The 18,141-nt window shown below is 44.4% G+C and overlaps 1 protein-coding gene across 1 annotated transcript in view; it reads right to left on the bottom strand.

Moving 5' to 3' along the window:
* NBAS (NBAS subunit of NRZ tethering complex) overlaps positions 1–18,141 on the bottom strand; it is a 264,240-nt gene that overhangs the window by 182,391 nt on the left and 63,708 nt on the right. The window contains exons 15-21 of the mRNA XM_054569493.1: positions 17,880–18,131; positions 17,077–17,202; positions 13,790–13,941; positions 12,787–12,924; positions 12,448–12,526; positions 8,578–8,682; positions 8,028–8,164 (exon numbers count right to left, since the gene is read on the bottom strand). Coding sequence (XP_054425468.1) covers positions 8,028–8,164; positions 8,578–8,682; positions 12,448–12,526; positions 12,787–12,924; positions 13,790–13,941; positions 17,077–17,202; positions 17,880–18,131 — 989 coding nt within the window. The remainder of the gene's footprint in view (positions 1–8,027; positions 8,165–8,577; positions 8,683–12,447; positions 12,527–12,786; positions 12,925–13,789; positions 13,942–17,076; positions 17,203–17,879; positions 18,132–18,141) is intronic.

The raw sequence follows: 18,141 nt of genomic DNA, 5'->3' as shown, positions 1-18,141 counted from the left end.
CATTTTACAATTTAAAAAAAATTAAATTAAATTAAAAGTGTAATATGGCCAAATGGTCCTAACAGAGTCAAAAACATATAGAACCAAAAATATGATTTACGAATGCACGAAAAATACGTATGTAACCAACGTGAGTAGGATGGTAGGAGAACACCACTGGCGCATCACCTTGCTTGCATCCTGAAACAATCCGTTCCAGATTGTTTCAAAGAGGTTGCTTTAAAATGCATCTTATTTACTTTGTCACACCAGTGTCTGCATTTTTCAAATCTCTTCTCATAACAACCATTTATTCATTCAACAGTTATTAACCATCACTGCATGGTTCAATGTATTCAACACACTTTACTGAGATATGGGTTAGTCTGGTGATTAATTTAAAAAAAATAAAGGCCTCAGACTATCAACAACCTCTGAAACAGAAAAATGTCCCCCAAATTGGTCACCCAAAGGCCTTCTAAGCTTTGGGCAAGTGACAAAGGCTTCTCAGTAAGACGGAAAGGATGTAAAACCTATTTACCCGATGGCACTTTCCAATGAAAAATGGTAATGAGGAAATTCCTGGAGACCGTGGATCTTCTGTTGCATTGCCAAGTGGGGCGGAGGGCACAAAAGGGACAAAGGCCTAGAAGAATCAAGGCTGATTCCGGGTCAGCAAGAGAACAAAATGCCAGGGTAGACGCAGGATTAGGGTATGCACAGCACAGAGACCCTGGGCCTGCAGGTTGTGGGGAGGTTTGTCCTACAGTTGATCATGCTTGTCTGTTTTCAAGGTTGTTCTAAGGTCAAGCAGGTGAAAGTGCTATTTATGCAACAGGCATGTCCAACCTTTGGGTGTCTTGGGGTCACACTGGGAGAAAAGGAGTTGTCTTGGGCCACACATGAAATACATTACGACACGTAATCACAAAAAAAAAATAAAATAAAATCTCATCAGGTTTTAAGTAAATTTATGATTTTATGTTGGGCAGCGTCCACAGCCACCCTGGGCCGTGGGCTGGGCACCCCTACCAGGACAACAGCAGTTTCTCAGTGTGGGACTGAGTGGAAGTGTAGACAGAGAGAAGATCTGATAGATATGCTATGTGATCTAAGAATTGGTGACAATTTTTTTTCACTCAGTCACTTTTTTTTTATTTTTAACGATGTGTAACAAATTACGGTGGAACTGAAGGTACAAAATGATGAGAAGTCAACAAATAATTCATAAAATCACAAATTCAGACAGCAAAGTGGAAACATCTAAAACAGCCTCACGGCTCATACAAGTATGGCCCATCTGCATTCTATTACAGGCTTTTCAGGATCAAACTTTCAATCATCAAATAATCTAAGCTCAGACAGTCACAGCAAACAAACTGCCAAGTTACTATAGTAACAGCTTCTCTAGGATGATGAAAAGAATACGGTGTTCTGGATATTCTATTTCCATCGACAGTTTTGTCACTTATACTATAAAATATTTAAATATTGCAATATCTCAAAATACACTAAATATAATTCCATCTTTCCTTTTTGATTCTAAAGATAATCCAGGACTATAAATATGAGTATCAATGTTCATTGTCTAGTAAATATATGTGTCAAAGAATTTCTTGACTGACAGATATTAAACAATAGTTTATTTCCACATATTAAAAGTAAATGAAGTCTAAATGCAATGTTTTATTCTGGATCAGATACTGAAACAAGAATAAGGATATCACTAGAAAAAGTGGTTAAACTCAAATACATACGTAGTATTAACAGTACTGTACAGTCGATTCTGCTATAATGTTATGAAAATGTAAATTTGTTCCAATGCCTTGACATACTAGAACTGACAAACTGAGCATCACACAAATTCCACGTTTGCTAGAGCACAATTTCATCCACAAGAAGCCTTAGACGAACACAGAAAACTGCACTCAACTGGGCCAGGCCACGTCAGGTTAGGCGCAGAGGCGCACTTCCCGCACAGCCGCCAGGACCTCGGTCCATGGAGCGATAGCAGCCACTCCCGGACCCCCCACCCCCCACCCCCCCGCTATCCAAGACCCTCGCCCTCCACTTCCCAGCAACACCAGGGCTGCAACTCTAACACCCAGTCCACAAGCAAAGTCCTTTTCAAGGTAAAGTACCGTATGTTAGTACTTAACATCCATGAAACTATGGGATGATTTTTATTAGGTCCCTAACTTTGTTCCATGGTACAAAGCTTTTGTTTTTGTTTTCGCTTTTTTCTGGGGTTTTTTTCCCCACATCCTGCTGCTGTCCCTCCCAGTGCTGACCGGCTCGTCTGCGGACACACAGCCATCCATAACTGTTCTTCGGCCGCCCGGGGCCTCCGTGTACAGACAGACGCACAGGCTGTCTACTGTCGAGCCGGCCGAGGAGCCAGTGCGGGGAGAAGCCCCAGCTCCCTTTTCCGTTGCCCGTGTCTCCTAGTGCAAGGAGGCATCCACCCGGCGGGGGGCACCTTTCCGTGATTTGCACAGATGCACAGTACGGCCTAGTGCTTGAGGGTCCCGCTCCTCCTTCCCCGAGGCTCCTCTGTTCTGAGCTGCGCACGCCCCCCGCCCTCCCCACATCTACACCAGCCCGACCCCCACTGCGGCCTCATCCTGCACCAGCTGGAACCCCACCCTCCCAAACTGGCCGCGCCTGGCGGCCTCACGCGTGCCCTAGCTGTCTGCTCTCTGCGGAGCCCCTTGGCGGGATGAGCTGTCCTGCTTTTCTCTCCTTACTGCCCACCCCCAGGGACTCTCCTGTCATGTGCAAGACGGCATCTTCACAGCAGACAAGACACCCTGTCAGTTGAAGTCCGAGGTCCTTTCATTACAGCTCCTCCTAAGACACCCATTCACGGATGTGCTGGAAAGGCCTTCCACATACGGCCGGCCTGGCGTGTTGTCCCTCATAATTCCTGCACGTTAGGGCCCTGGGCCTGCCCTGCCCCAGGCTCTAGTGGTATCCCCTGATACCTTACCAACTAGAGGCAACGACTGATGATTTTTCAGTGAATAACTTTCTGGACTTTTTCCTAACCAAACACACTTTTCCAGTTTGGGGCACAAACTCAGCCTCCCCTGTTTATTCAGTAATCGCTGGCACTCCAAAGCTCACACGAACAGGGGGCCTCCTCCCACACCTACTGTTACATACCCGCCTCTAGAACACGGGGTCCCGGGGGAGTGACTCTATGGCAAGTGGCGGCTGGAGAGGAGCTGGAGTGCCCGGCGGGCCCGACTCCCACGCTCTGGCCCAGCCCTGTGGTATCGCCATGGAGACGGTCTTGCAGAGCCTGCTGGCATCGTGCCTCGCTGGGCCCGCCCCTTGCCCAGAGTCGGGCTCCAAGGTTACTGCTCTTACACCTCACACTTCCAAGTTCAGCCACGTCCTCAAGCTGAGGGTGGCCGTGGCAGAGGCCGCTGACTCCAGGGAGGCTTCTGCCCTCAGCCACCCTCTGGGCCCAGGCATATCGAGGCCCTGAGGTTGAACCAGGTCACCGGCTCTGACCCCACTTCTTCCTGGTGCCATCCCTCGGGGGCTGTGGGCTCTCCGGCTGGGGCACTTCGTCCCAAACTTCATCACAGGAATTGCACCTTCAACGTGAAGGGCCTTGTCCTCACCCCTTTCTTCCTTCATGTTCCTTGGCCCCAAGCCAACGAGCTCACTGCCCCTCCACACGGGCCTTAGGGGAGCCTGCCTCTGTCAGGCCCTCGGAGCCTGCTCCATCCTTTCCCCGGGGAATCAAGGCGGCTCCGCCTAGCCTGGGCGTGACCAAGAGGCGCCATTCAAGGGACACTTCCCTGAACAAAATGCACAAAGTTTTTGAATGCTGGGCCCCAACCCCATTTTCCCCATAAATCCAATTATGCATGGTACAGGGATTTTTAGGAAAGCATAAGTCACATTATATACAGAACTGACTATTCCAGCAGTAAGTTTTTAGCTTTGACACTGTGCTATGATTATGTAAGACACGGTAAGGTAGATGAAGGCTAGACAGGAAGTCTCTATATTATCTTTGCAACTTTTCTCTAATTATAGAATTATTCTAACAAAAAAGTTATTTTAACATTTTTATTTATTGATTTGAGAGAGAGAGAGGAAGAGAGAAAAAGAGAGAAATATAGATTTGTTGTTCCACTTATTGATGCATTCATTGGTTGGTTCTTGCATGTGCCCTGACTAGAGATGGAACCTGCAATCTTGGCGTATCAGGACAATGTTCCAGCCAACTGATTACCCAGCCAGGGGCTCCAACAGAAAGTTTAAAATAATAAGTGTACGACATATGTAAGTATATGAGTCCAAGGTCTTCACATCACATTCTGCGTTAATAATAATTGCTAACAGTTAAGTAGCACTTACTTGGTGCCAAGTACTGTTCTCAGTGTTTCATGTACATTAACTCCTTAATCATCCTCACAACACTATGAAATCAGTGCTCTAATCATCGCCATTCTACAGGTGAGAGGATGAGGCAACATCAGACACCCATCCATGGACCCTGGACCCTGGACCCCGGCTCTGGCGCTGGTGCTCCTGCCCCTGTGCTCTACTCTTCCAACACACAGCTGCCCAAAATACAACCTTCAAACTAGGCATTTTCATCATCCTGGAAAGGTTAAAATAGGAAGAGGCATACATAAAAAAATCTAAACAGTCCTTCTAAAATGTGCTGTAACATCTGAAACTAATTTCATATTGAATGCCAATTATAACTGAAAAATTAAAAAGACTAAACAAATAAAATATGCTAGAAACATCAAGAATACTAAAAGTAAAAGAAGATGGTATAAAAATGTCACCTTTCTACTTAAAAACTAAAACAGTCACCGAGAATATAAAATGTAAATGTTTTATAGCAATGACACACTAAGGATGGTAACGAATAAAAAGATGTATCACCTATGACAGAAAATGTAATTTCAAAGTATTAAAAAACTCAGTCACATTTCACCAATGTCAAGTACACACGATAATTTAAGAGCGACACTACAAAACACAAAATAACACATACCATGGAAGTTTCCCAGCAATCGTAATCATAAAACTTTGTTGAATGGAAATTGGTAAATCAAATTTTGTTCAAATGCCAAGGCAAAAATCCTGCCGGTGGGATCCCAGAACAGAGTAGTTAAAAGGTCAACTTGTTGGAATAACTTACCATCGCTTTCCAAATATTACACAGCTTGAACTCTGAAAACGTAAAGCCACACCCACCCAATTAGTGCGTGCGTTCATTCAAAACACCTTACTAAGCTACTGCTGTGTGCAGAGCGCTCCTCTAGGCACTGGGGCTACATCAGTACACAAGACCCGACGTCCTGCCCTTGTGGAATTTATCCTTGTTCGTTCATTTGTTCATTCATCCAGCACGTATTTACGGACTGCCTACAGTGCCAGGCTCTACTCTAAGTGCAGAAGCTGAGGAAGGAAAGAACACACGCAAAAATCCCTGTCCTATGGGAGCTAACATTTTAGAAGGGCAAACAGACAATACGCAAGATAAATAAGTTACAAGTCAAACTAAAATAAACAGTGATGAATGCTAGGAAGAAATAAAGCAGGAAAGGTGGATTTAAAGTGAGGGATGGCCAAGGATGATCAGAGAGAGGAGAGGAGACAAATAACGGTTAGATATAAGCGCAGCGAAGCAAAGTGAACTCCGTTCTGGACCTTCTTTAACCTGCTTCCAAATGGGCACTAGATGGACCTAACTTACCAAGTTAGTGAACATTCTCAGAGAACCCACCACACAAGCACCACCCTCGCCCCTGGGGTTCCAACAACAGGGAGGAAATGGCCTCTGCCTGCACGACTTTGTTGGGGCTTAAAGCTGGGTGTCTGTTAAGGAAGGGAAAAACAGGAAGAGAGGCAGATTAAACATGACTGATGATACAGTACAAGGTAAAAAGTGGTATAAGACAAGGATGAACAAAGAATCATGAGCATATAGAGAGGATTAAGTTATGGAAGACCCACAGAAGGAGGCTGGGCCTGAAACACAGTTGTGGCTTGGCTTTGCCATCACATATGCTTTTGGAGATGAACCAAAAGTATCAATGGGGAAGACTCTCCTGAGCAACAAAGATTAGCCAAAAAAAAAGTCTGTATTTTTTCAATGTGTTTAAAATGAATATAACTTAAAGACCCATAAGAAATCAGAGTTTTTTCAAAGTTTGTCTAAGCAACATACCACAAAACAAAGACTCATAATAACTTTATCTTCCGATTATCCTCTGCTGCAATATGGCACACTTCAAGTACTTATCAAAATTTCAATCAGTTTTTAGAGGGCCCCATAAATAAAGCACAGGGCATTCAAAGGTATAATAGCACTGCCCATTACAAAACTATTTTGCAAACGAACTCTGAAATTTCAGGTGAAAATCAAATGTTTACCTAAGCAATCATAAAAGGCAAAAACAATAAATGCATTCAAATCTAAGGAGAAATAACCTTTAAAAACATTTAAGAAATAATGTCATTCCCATCAGATTAGAAGTATTCTGCAAAGAGGCAGAAATAATAAATTAATTGTATTAGGATATATTTATATATATGTATTTATAAACCACAGTTACATATCACTATTCAGATCTAAAACAAATATTTTAGATGTAAAGGGCATCCCCAGTTTTTTCTTTTTATTCACTTTTATCGTAGCAGAAACTTATCTTTTTAGTACTAAGAATAATGCAAAATAGGGAGCTTATAACTTACATTTCAGAGCCTACTGACGCTAAATAAATATAGGTTCAAATCCTGGCTGCACTTCAATGGAGTTTAATGTATTAATAAGCCTCTGTATATCTCAGCTTTCTGTAATATAAGGATAATACTAAAAGTGTTTGGAGACCAGATAGCAGTATGTGGCAAATACACAGTAACTGCTGTTGGCCACCGTCATCAACACCTAAGCCTAGAACTATGACACCGAGTTGGGGTGAAGGGACTGGGAAGCCAAATGATCCCCATGTCCAAAGCATCCCTCAACATCATAAGCTACCAGCAGCAAAAGGCTGTAACGGTGATTTCAATCAGAGGTGTCCTCATCTCTTAGTGTTTTACAGTTTACAAACAGATTTAATATATAGCAATTCACTTTTTACTAAAAATATGCACTATGAATAGGCAGGACAAGGACAGTCAATTCATTTTAAAGATGGTAAACTCAAATTCAGAAAGGATGCATCATGCAATTGAGGAGTGAGCCACACTGACCAGTGGGCTGGTTCGCTGCAGGGAGAAGGTCTCAGGATCAGGGTCCTCTCGCCTTCTGCCTCTGTGCAGCCACAGAGGAGCAGGTGCGCTCAGCTCACCCTCCCCTCCCCTTCCCTCCTGCCCTCTCCCCTGCCAGGTGGGTCAGGCCTGGAGCTGCAGGCCTACCCCCTGTCCCTGAGCTGCGCCCTGAGGCAGATACCCTCTCTGTTCTTCATTCACAAGAAGAGATGTTCCGGCCTCCAAAAGCCCCCTGAGTGGTGCCACTGGGACTTAATGGATCCAGGGAGCTTACAGTCTATGTCACATGTTACAACACAATCAAACGGCCTGGAGTTGAGAGAAGGAGCATTGGTCTGACGAACACTATAGGGCCCTTCTGATTTCCCACTGGTCTTTGTGCTGCTGGAGCTTCACAGGGAGAAAGGTTGTTAAAGAAGCAGGGTTCCCTCAGCCCCGCGGCCCGGGGCCTCCTTCTGAATGTTGTTGGCACTATACCTTAGTGCCTAAAAGATATAACTAATTCACAAAGACGCCTGTTTTAAACCACAAAACTGTACGTACAGAGTACGTAACAGTCCAATCAGGAGGCTTTCCCAAACAGCAAAGTTCATGTGCATTAAGTTAGGGGGTGCTGCTAGACGCACTGTGGTTTCAGGGTCATTTAAAAATAAGTTAGAAATAACTTAATAATCAGGAAAAAAGGTTCAAATAGATTACAGTTAAATTATTTTTCACTTTAAGATGTTCAGCATGAAACAAAAAACTGCTACAACTTAGAAAGCAGCTGAAGCGCAGTTCGCAGCCTCACGCACCAAGCTCTGGGCAGCAGCGCAGAGTACTCGTGAGGAGAGGTGGTCTCCGGGAAGCTGGAGAGGATCGCGAGGCGGTGAGGGAGCAGGTCTGCCCCGTGGTAAGTGAGCAGAATCTCCAGGGCTTGTACGTTGCTCTCCTGCACCAAAGGCAAGGGGTACATTTTCAATGAGAACTTTAGAGATAAAGGAATGATTCAGTATGAACATTCAAAAAATGTTTCATTGAGGTTTTATGCAGTTCTGATGTGAAGTATTTTGAAATATTCCTGATTCTTCCTAGGCTATATCATGTTTCTCAATCTAAAGCTATAAAAAAATTATTTTTGAAAGAATGAATAAAAATTTTTTTAAATGTGATTTCGTTTGTGTACATTTATTAGTATTACAACAAAAAAAGGAAATGTAATAGTACATTTCCTATTACTATACAACATAACAATAGTACTATACAACATAAATAGTATATGTATGTGATATAACATTAACTGCATGGCTCAAAGATAGAAATTGTTAATAACCATAGTAGTTTTATTTATAAAAAAGAAATTACCCGAGCATATGTTCTTGCGGAGAGAACAATATTCTGATTTCTGAACTTCTTAAAGAATTCAGCATCATATCTCTGTTCAGATGCATGACACACTCCTAGGATTTCCTGAAGGGAAACAGAGATTTAATGAAAAGGCTTTCAAATCTCAATGACAAGAAAATATTAAAAACTTTTAAAATTCTGCCTACCTAAATAAATATGGCCTGAATTCATTAAACGATCAACCTTTACGTAAAGTACTACATCTGCAGTCTTGCCTTCATTTTGAAAACGGTTATAAGTGCTATTAATTTTTTTAAATCCAGAAGTAAATGAAATAAGTGGTTAATATTAAATTAATTCCAGTAGGACAACCCTCATCCACCACCTGGTAAAGACAAATAAGCAACAGTTACGCACAGCTGTGCATCCTGAGCACAGCCGTATCCGGGAGAACCTGCAGCTGCGGGAGTGATCTTGGCAAAATGCAGGATGAGCCCTTCATTCACTCAGCAACATTTACTGAGGGCCTACTGTGGGCTGGGGCCTCTGACAGGCAGCAGTGATACAACCAACAGTATGCTGGCCCTGCTCTCTGAGTGGCTTAAAATCTAGTAGGGAAGACAAACGAGCAAATAGGGCCAGGCAAAGGGAAACACTAGTTCTGGGAGGGCAGGGAAGGCTTCCCAGAAACAGCCCCAAAGCAGACACAGAAAGAGCGAACAGAAGTTAGCCAGGGCAACTGCAAGGGGAGGTTTCCCCGGTACGATGCATAACCAGGGGCTCATGTCTGTCTCGTGCAAAGCCGAACTCCAGATGCACAGCGTACATACTAAACAGCCAGTAAACACTGTTCACTCTGAATTAATTTACTGAGACAGGAAAGAGGGAAGAATGAGGATCTTTGGAGCAGGTGACAGAGGGAGGCAGAGAGAGAGAAGTTCACTGGCAAACATGTTGAGATTGGACCCACAGAGCATCTGAAAGGAGCTCTTCGCATCTAAGCATCTAAAAGGCTGGTGGGTCCCCAGGGGAGGAGTTCTGGAGGGAGACAGGAGTCCGCCAGATGACAAAGAGCTCTTAACGCAGAGGCTGATTCCAAGGAAAGTAAGTAGAATGAAATGAAAGGAGACTGAGGACACCACCATTTAAAAGATGGGCAAGGAAAAGGGAATCTGGATCGGAAAAGCAGAGGGAGGGGCAGTCAGAGAAGTGAAAGGAAAAACGAATTTAATTGCATCCTCATCTCCTCTTGCTTCTGTTCAGCAAATTTCCCCTCACCCTCTACTGGTTCATGCCATTAGCATACAAACAATACTTCTTCTTTCTATTAAAATAACAATGCTTAATTTTTTCCACTTCTCTAGCTGCCACCACCTTGTCTGCTCCCCTTCACAGCCATGCTCCTTGGGGAGCTGCCCACAACCACCAGCCCCACGCCCATTTCCCACCCGCTCCTAAGCGGTCCAGCCTCTGGCAAAAATGCAGTCTAATGCAACTCCTCACACGGCCAGCAGGAAAGGCCTCTCAAAATACGACCACCGACCATCCCAGCAGTCCCTCCTCCCTTCGTTCCGGCCCACTGTGTCAGGAGCCCAAGATTTACTTTCAGGGTACAAGACAAGGGGGCCTCGCTGTGGAGTCCTGCTCCCTGCTTGTTTAGACAAATGACTTACCCTCCCTTAGCCTCAGTTTCATATCCACAAAACTGGGAGGATAATAGGGCCTGACTCCGGGGATTCTTGAGAAACAATCTGGACTAAGTACGTAAGACACTGGCTGATAAACAGTTAAGTCCTCAACACGTGTGTTGGCATTTCTCCCATCCAACTACTGACCAGGCCCAACCCCACTGAGCTTTTGAGATGAGACCAGATCGGGCGCGTTCAGGTTGGCATGGCCGTAGACAAAGCCTGGAGCACCAGGTATTCCCAGGCAGTCTCAAGTATTTTTAAAACATCCCCTTATCCACTGGCTCCCTCAACAAATGTCTACTGGGCTCCTCAACAAGCCAGGCACCATCACTGTCCTGAGCCCTGGGGATACTGCAGCAAACAGGACCCTGCCTTGAGGGAGCGTCCATTCTCGTGGCTCCGCAGCCCTCAAATCTGTCTTCCTTTTTCTAAGCACTAGTTGAAAAAAAGACTCCTGTTCCTCCCATGCAGAGTCGTCTCGGACATCCCCGGGAAAAATTTAATGTTCTTCTCCTTTAGGCTCCCTCATCAATGTTTCGTGTTTTCATTAGCATCAATTATTGCCTGTATAATAAAGGACTGTTCCTGTGTTACCTCTTGACCTCCAGCACTGGCTTAATATCTGGCATAGTAGGTACTTGAATAAAATTTACATGAATCCATTTTTATGTCATTTATCACAGAATTAATAAAATAAGACATGCCCTATGATTAAAATGTAATGCAAATCTCTACCACTATCTACTGGTTAGTCATTCTATCTATATATCTTCATTTATAAGTTTTAATAGCCAAATTCATCAACTTCATTTACTTTTCAAAAGCTTAGCTTAAATCCCTTAAAAAGCAGGCTCAACAAATAGTTTAGATACCACTATTACCATGTAATAATAAATGTACTTATTACTTTCAAATAGGAAATAGCCATTCAATAACTCAAGAATACTGAAAGAAAATTAACTGGATAGTCAAATGCTCAACATTTCATGGAACCTTTCTTTTTAAGATCTCAAGACCTCATCATCAGTAAAACTAAGGCTAACCAAAAAAATGATAATCTATATCTATACTGACTTCTGCAGGTCACAACATGCTTTTATATATCACCTCAAAATATCACACAACTCGGACATAATTAAAGCAATATGCTTTTAAAAACATGGCCATCCAACATTCAAACTAGCTGTACTACAGATAGAACTATTAGAAGTTTTTTCAACCTGTTTGTGTGAAGTGATATACTCATTGCTATGGTTTTTAATAACCACAGAAATAGCCCTCTATTGTCACAAGTATTTTGTCTGAAAAAATTTCTATTATCAGCAGGCTGGGAATCAAATGGTTTAGGACTTGCCTGAAGGTATGAGACATACTAAATACCCCCATTGTTCAGGGGACAGGCATCACATCCTTAGATGTGGCACTTGCTGAGAACCTACTGTGTGCCAGTACCAAGAGTCAACAGAGGTATGCCCACAGAGATGAGGCATAACAACGTCTGAGGACGCAGTCAAAGGCTAGAAACTGTATTAAATCCCAGGAAGCTTCCACTCTCTGAGGGTCACGTGGGAAAGCACCCTAAGCTGTGTGTCTTCCTGAAATGCACGTGCCACCTGGAACAACACCTAAACAGACCTCACAGCACACAGCACCACAGAAATGCCCAACACAGAAACATCTGCCTCTGTGGACCTGAAGAAACAAACGCAAGTATACTTTCTTAAGGTCAACTATCTAATTTTGGGCCTAATTGGATCAAAGTTCAGTCAACTAACTTCAACCCACTAACAAATCATTAAAATAAAATAAATCTTAAATATTCACATTAGGATTATTAAAAGACAATATATAGTGAAATCTGGTACCGGAGGTGGCTATATTCCATAACCTCAAATTGAAATGCAAAATCAAAGCAAACGAAAAGGACTGTCATGTAGGAAACAGAGACGCAGTGAAGTAGTTAAAGCATTTCTATTCCCTATACTTACAAAACAATTCTGGCCTTCCACCATCTCTAATTTTTACCGGAACTCATATACAATAAAACCTGTGTCTGCACATAATGAAGTTTTTCCCACCTAACTAGTTCTAAAGACCAAGAATAGCAGATACTAGGGCAGCTCTAGCATTTATAATGACAGACTGAGGAAGCAAAGATCAAATAAACGTAAGTGGTTTGATTACAAGTAGCCCTTACCTCATAGGTTGCAAGCCGATCTAGGTAGGTTAATAATTTCAGCCTACAACGGCAAAGCTCCTTTTGTTCCAGTGTTAACCTGTTTTGAATGAAGAAATTAGGCCACTTACATTCACATAAAAGCACATTTCTCTAAGAGTTAAAATAAAATAAAAATGATCAATATCCTACCAAGCCCAAAATCTGTGGAACAGTACACAAAAGCACAAGGGTAAAATATTAAATGCACTTGATCTAAGTTGCTGAAATAATTTACAGCAATTATCTTCAGGAAAGAACACACTTAGATGACTCATTATCTTAAAGAAATTACAAAAAGGACAGTAATGCATCATTTACTTTGAAAAGTTCACTAATTTCAGCAGCTCTCGTCGTTTTCTGAGCTCACTCTCCTTCGCATTCCGGGCAGGCTTGTCCTCGGGGGAGAGCTCCTCATAGGAGATGCCGTCGATGTCTACGTCACCAGGTAACGTGAATCTGTGAGGAAAAACGAAAACCCGTGGAGGCAAAAGCCACTGTCCTCTACTTTGATCGACTTTATTATTAATTTGATTTCCACAGAAACAACCCATTATTTGAATGAAAGCTAGTGCTACCATAAGCAAAGTGATTCACTCATTATATCCACAGGACGGACAAAAAGTCATCCAGTCATCAGTAATGATCGTTTTTAGAAATTTTAAAAATCAAGAGAATGAAAACCACAATACTTAGGCAACAATGCGCCCCATGTGAGACAGCCTGTGAAGAAAATGCTGCCCAAAGTTTACAATGCGAATCACTTCTGCGATGGTACTGAGTGTCGATCTCGTTCACTTTATTCACGTAACTGATACACTATCACATTTATATGTCATAGAAAGTCCCACATGTCTGGTGAGCAATGGCTCTCAGCAAATAACTTTATTTTATTATTAGATGACATTTGTATGGTGCTTAAAAGTTTAGGAGGTGCTCCCACCAGACGTAACTTAATCACTGCAGATGACCCTGGGAAGTCGGTGTGAGGCTACAGATAAAGAACGTGAACGAGGTTCAGACTTGCCTAAAGGGGCTCACCTGCCCAGTGGGCACACCCAGGTATGTGCCATGAGCCCACGGCTTAGAAATGGCCAGCGTTCAATCCATGTTTATAGAATTCGCTCTTTACTTAGCATCAACCTATCATATGTAAATGCACTTAACTGAAAGACAGTTGTAACTTCAGACAAGAAAGCACTGGTCAAAAGCAACTACTCCATTACAGAATAACCTAAAGAGAAGTTTACCCTTTCCAATGTCTCAGCTTAAAAGAGCTCACAAAGCCGCCTGTACCTGTGAGCCCACATCCTCTGGAACCTACCTGCCATCGTCCGCCCCTCTCCCAATGGCCACGAGAGCCTCCAGGTCTGTGCCCCTCAATCCGTACTGAAGCAGCTCTTTGGCAGCATCCACATTTTCAGGAACTCTTTCCAAACACTCATGAAGAACCCAGGATCGTTTCTTTATTTTACTCTGGATAAAAAGAACATAAAGCACAGAGGCATCAAACAACCCGTATGATGCGTCAGCGCCTGACAAGGGTCTTCTAAAATTATAAAGCTGTACCGCAGGGACCACAGGCAGAGGCTTGAGAAGGTCCACAGGAAAAAGCTAATTCCCGTTCCCTAGTGGTGACCAGAGCTGGGTGCAGCAAATGTCTTCCAACAGCTGCTTCTCTTCTTCTAATGAACCCCAACGAAACACAAAGCTAAGTACTCATCTTTGGAAACAGTAAAAGATCTTTCCAAGCGTTTATAGTTGCTCTTTGTTTTTCACTCGGGTTACACAAAAGAGCAGAAAATAAAGCAGAAAGGCCAGATAAGATACAGCCTATCGTAACCAGCATGTTTAACTTTGAAACAAAACTCATGAGGCATAGCACCTCAAGGTCCAGTACCTATTTGACCGTGACATGTATCACAAAGAAGAATGGATGATAACTGAATCATAAGAAGTCATACGATGCTGTTCTTGGAAAGGCCAAGGGCCTTTTCCTCCAGCCCAACTGCTTCCTCTGACTCCATTCAAAATCCCGACTTGCCCTCTTCACAGAAAGGCTCACTGTGGTTACCAATTTCAAGTAAGATTTGACTCATACCCGCTATTCTTTTTTTTACACACTCTCAATTCTTTCTTCAAATGTCTCCTACCCCATTTGCCCTTTCCCACGTCTGTGGCCTGCACACCGGTCTCTGCCATCGGTACTTAATGCCTGGGACCCTGGGACCCTGGAGGAGTCCCCACCCATGCAGGGTCCCCCCCACCTCCCACTCCGGCCATTCCAGCGCTCCCTCCACACCACCTCCCTCTGCACCTCCACAGTCGGAACTCCACAGGGGTCCCCATGACCCTGGAGATAAAGAGCTTACACCACCACAAGCTTTCAACACCCTCCCAAACCCAAACCAGTATGTCTTCCTTACTCATATTTCACAGCGTTCACTCTTGTGGAATATCAGACCCAGCAGACTGGTTTACTTAGAGCTCATTTATTCTTCCAAGAACTATTTATTCCGGACGCTGAACTAGACTTGAGGATACAGCAATGAGTAAGACAGATCTGGTCACTGGCCTCGTGAATCATGTTCATTCCTTTAATTTGCTCATTCCATGTATCTCATTAAAAATGTCTTCCACACTTCAAACTCTAGAAAGCCTATTTTGAATCCTTTCAAATCCTTGCTCAAAGCATCTTTGCGACATAAAGCCTTCCTTAACCACGGGGTCTGTAATGATTTCTCCCTCACTGGGTTCTCACAGCACCCATGTGGAATCTTGCATAGTTATTTACAGCTGGGGCATGAAGTTTGTCTTCCCAGTAAAACTGCAAGCTCCCTAAAAGCAAAACCTATGTTTAAGTGGCTCCTCTACCCCTTCACCATCCCTAGCATAGTACTTTAACTCTTATGCCTATTTATTTAGCTGAGTTAAGTATGTCCCCCAATTTAAAAAAAAAAAAGTACTTGCTTTGTCTCTCCTTCAGAAACCAAAGCTTTCTTTTACTGTGTCCCAGAAAGAGCCATAAAATGGAATCCATGAACTCAGGAGCTTACTGTCCTGAGTCACAAAAGAAGAAAGGTAATATAGAATTGGTGTTCTGAAATTCTAATGAAAATACAAAGAACTTTGTTTTCTTCCTTTGCTTAATTATCTCTCTGTTCTCTCATCTCCATGTCTTACTTGTATTAACACTTTATCTTCCTGTTTGGTTGACGTATCTACTTCTTACATACATCTTTTTCCAATTACATTTTTATTTTTTAATTACTCATGTACACAAATCTTTAAGGAAAACAATTATCATGAGACTTTTCCCAGCATTTCTCAGGACCTTCCTAAATGCAAAGGTATTTTATTTTCTAAACACCAGATAAGTCACACCCTTTTAAAAGCATGCCCTAAATCCAAATACTTCCTCAAGGTGTCAAGGGTACAAACGCACAGGCAACAACAATGGTGGCAGCAGAGAGCAGGAAGGATCCAATTGCAAGATTCAAACAAAAAGGGGGTGTTGGTCAAGCTTGATATGTGAGTTATCCATCTATTGCCTCTCGTCTTCAAAACCCCCCTTCGCAGCCAGCGGTGGGGTAGACGGCATTCCCCATGTGAGCTGACTCAGGAAGTGCCACACTGAGAGGGCGGTGGGGGGCCGCCGCAGGGGAAGGCTCTGGCTTTCCACTCGAGTGCCCTCTTTCCTTCCTTCTTGCTCCTACGGCGTGGCAGCCAGCACTGCACCGGGGGACGTCCAGGGGCGCTAACAGCCCCCTCTTCCTCCGGCCATGGACAACCTCTCTGAATTAACTCCCTTGTACTCCCCCGGGCAGACGCCTCCCAGGCTAGGCCCGCCCATTGCAGGGGGAGTTTTTCTCTTCAGCCCTGGCCATGGTTCCTAGCTGCCAGCCGTGAGCTGCACAAGTGCCACTGGAGGGTTTCCTGCTTACCGGTCTCCAGGGTTGCCAACCCCCCACTCACTGCTGTGCCCTAGCAATAAGCACCGGCTTACCCATCCTTCCTACCCTTCCCTCCCTGGCAACTCTGGCGATTATATACCAGCCTCGGCAACTAAGGACCAGCCCTGGCCCGTAACATCCCAGGGGACTGCCCTTCCATCCAGCGTGCTGCAGCTGCTCCTGTCCAAGCAGGTCTGAGTCCCAGCCCAGGGAGGAGGCCTCCCTTCGAAGCCCATTCCTCCTGGGTGTGCTCCTTCAGCCCTAGGGTTGAAGGAATTCCTTAGAGTTCTCTTCACCCCTTTATAGTTAATCTCCTGGTACTAGAAAATAATTCTCTATATTAAAACTTTCCCCACTGAAATTACTGTGTGGCCTGTGGCTCCTGATGGGGCCCCGACTGAGGCAGGTGAAGAGCGGTGACTGAGGCAGAGGAAAAGAAAGGATCAGGTCAGAGCCAGGCAGCTGGCTGGGTCATCAGTAAATACTCGTTCACACGTCTTCAGCACCAGAGTCCAGCTGCAAGGCCAATAAAAGAGGGTAACGAGGTAATTTTTCCAAGTTGAGGAAAACACACTCCGTCAGCAATATAAAGTACTCTAATATGAAGCCCTATAACCAAAAGATGTTCCACAGATGTGAATTTTACCACGTTACATACCAGGTAATTCTGAATTGAAGCGATGTTGACGGCCGACTTCCTCCACTGCCTCTGATAGACAAGGTCAGTATCCAGGCCGTAGGTCTGAGCCAGGGACAAGGCTTCCTCATACTCTTCACTTTCAATCTTGGGACAAGGAAATGAAAACAGGTCACTGTGACGGTGTGATGGCTGATGACTATCCCCTACCCTGCACGGCATGTTCTGCATTCCAAAGTATTCTCCCGGGCGCGGTGGCGCTAGAGGCTCACGCGCGTTCTGAGCGACAGATAAGTCCAGTGTTTACTTTAGCCCTTGAATACAAAGCAGAGAGACGGGAAGGGAAATGCCCACGTTTACAGAGTAAAGAGATGGCAACACCAGGACGAGCAGGGCCTACAGGCTGACCCGCGACGCGGGCCCAGTCCCAGTCCGGGACGCTGCAGGAAGAGCACAAACAGCTAGAATGCGCAGGGCTGACCCAGCCTGGCTCCCAGGCAAAGCGCCAACGAGAAAGCAAGTGCAAGCCTTCCCGCACCATCTGGGGTCTGAGGAGACAGCTGTCCTGCGTCGTCGCAGACAAGGCCGCAGGAAGGGTCGCAAACTCCCGGGCTAAGCCACAAAGTGCACAAGCGAAGTAAATGCATCTTTCGTCACTTTTTATGTCGATTACTCAGGCTCAACGACCAGCATCATTTTCAAAAGCTATTAAATACTGATACATCAAACATGTCAATATAACATAATTCCTCTTGAAATTCCGTCCTTTATTAAAAAGCAGTTTTTCCTCAACAGCAGCAGCACTGCGCTGCCCGGGCCCTCACCTTCCTCTGGAAGAGCTCCTCGGGGGTGGTGGAGCGCAGGCTCACCAGGCGGTAGTGCTTGGTGAGGGCGCGCGGGCGCTTCCGCGGCGGGGCGAACCGCTCCATCTCCGTCACCAAGTACAGGCCCTGTTTCACGTAACCAAAGTAGCGAGCCTTGGCAGACGCTTCCTGGTCAGAATCCTCCTCGCCTGCCTCATCTTCTCCGCTCCTCGTCTCCAAACGAGATCGTTTGGGGGCAAGTTTAATCTCACACTAAATTGAA

The sequence above is a fragment of the Pteronotus mesoamericanus genome, unplaced genomic scaffold (assembly GCF_021234165.1).
Source record: "Pteronotus mesoamericanus isolate MK-2021 breed Mesoamerican mustached bat unplaced genomic scaffold, CSHL_Meso_final contig_101, whole genome shotgun sequence".
Taxonomy (NCBI): Eukaryota; Metazoa; Chordata; class Mammalia; order Chiroptera; family Mormoopidae; genus Pteronotus; species Pteronotus mesoamericanus.
This window is presented reverse-complemented; position numbering and strand designations above follow the sequence as displayed.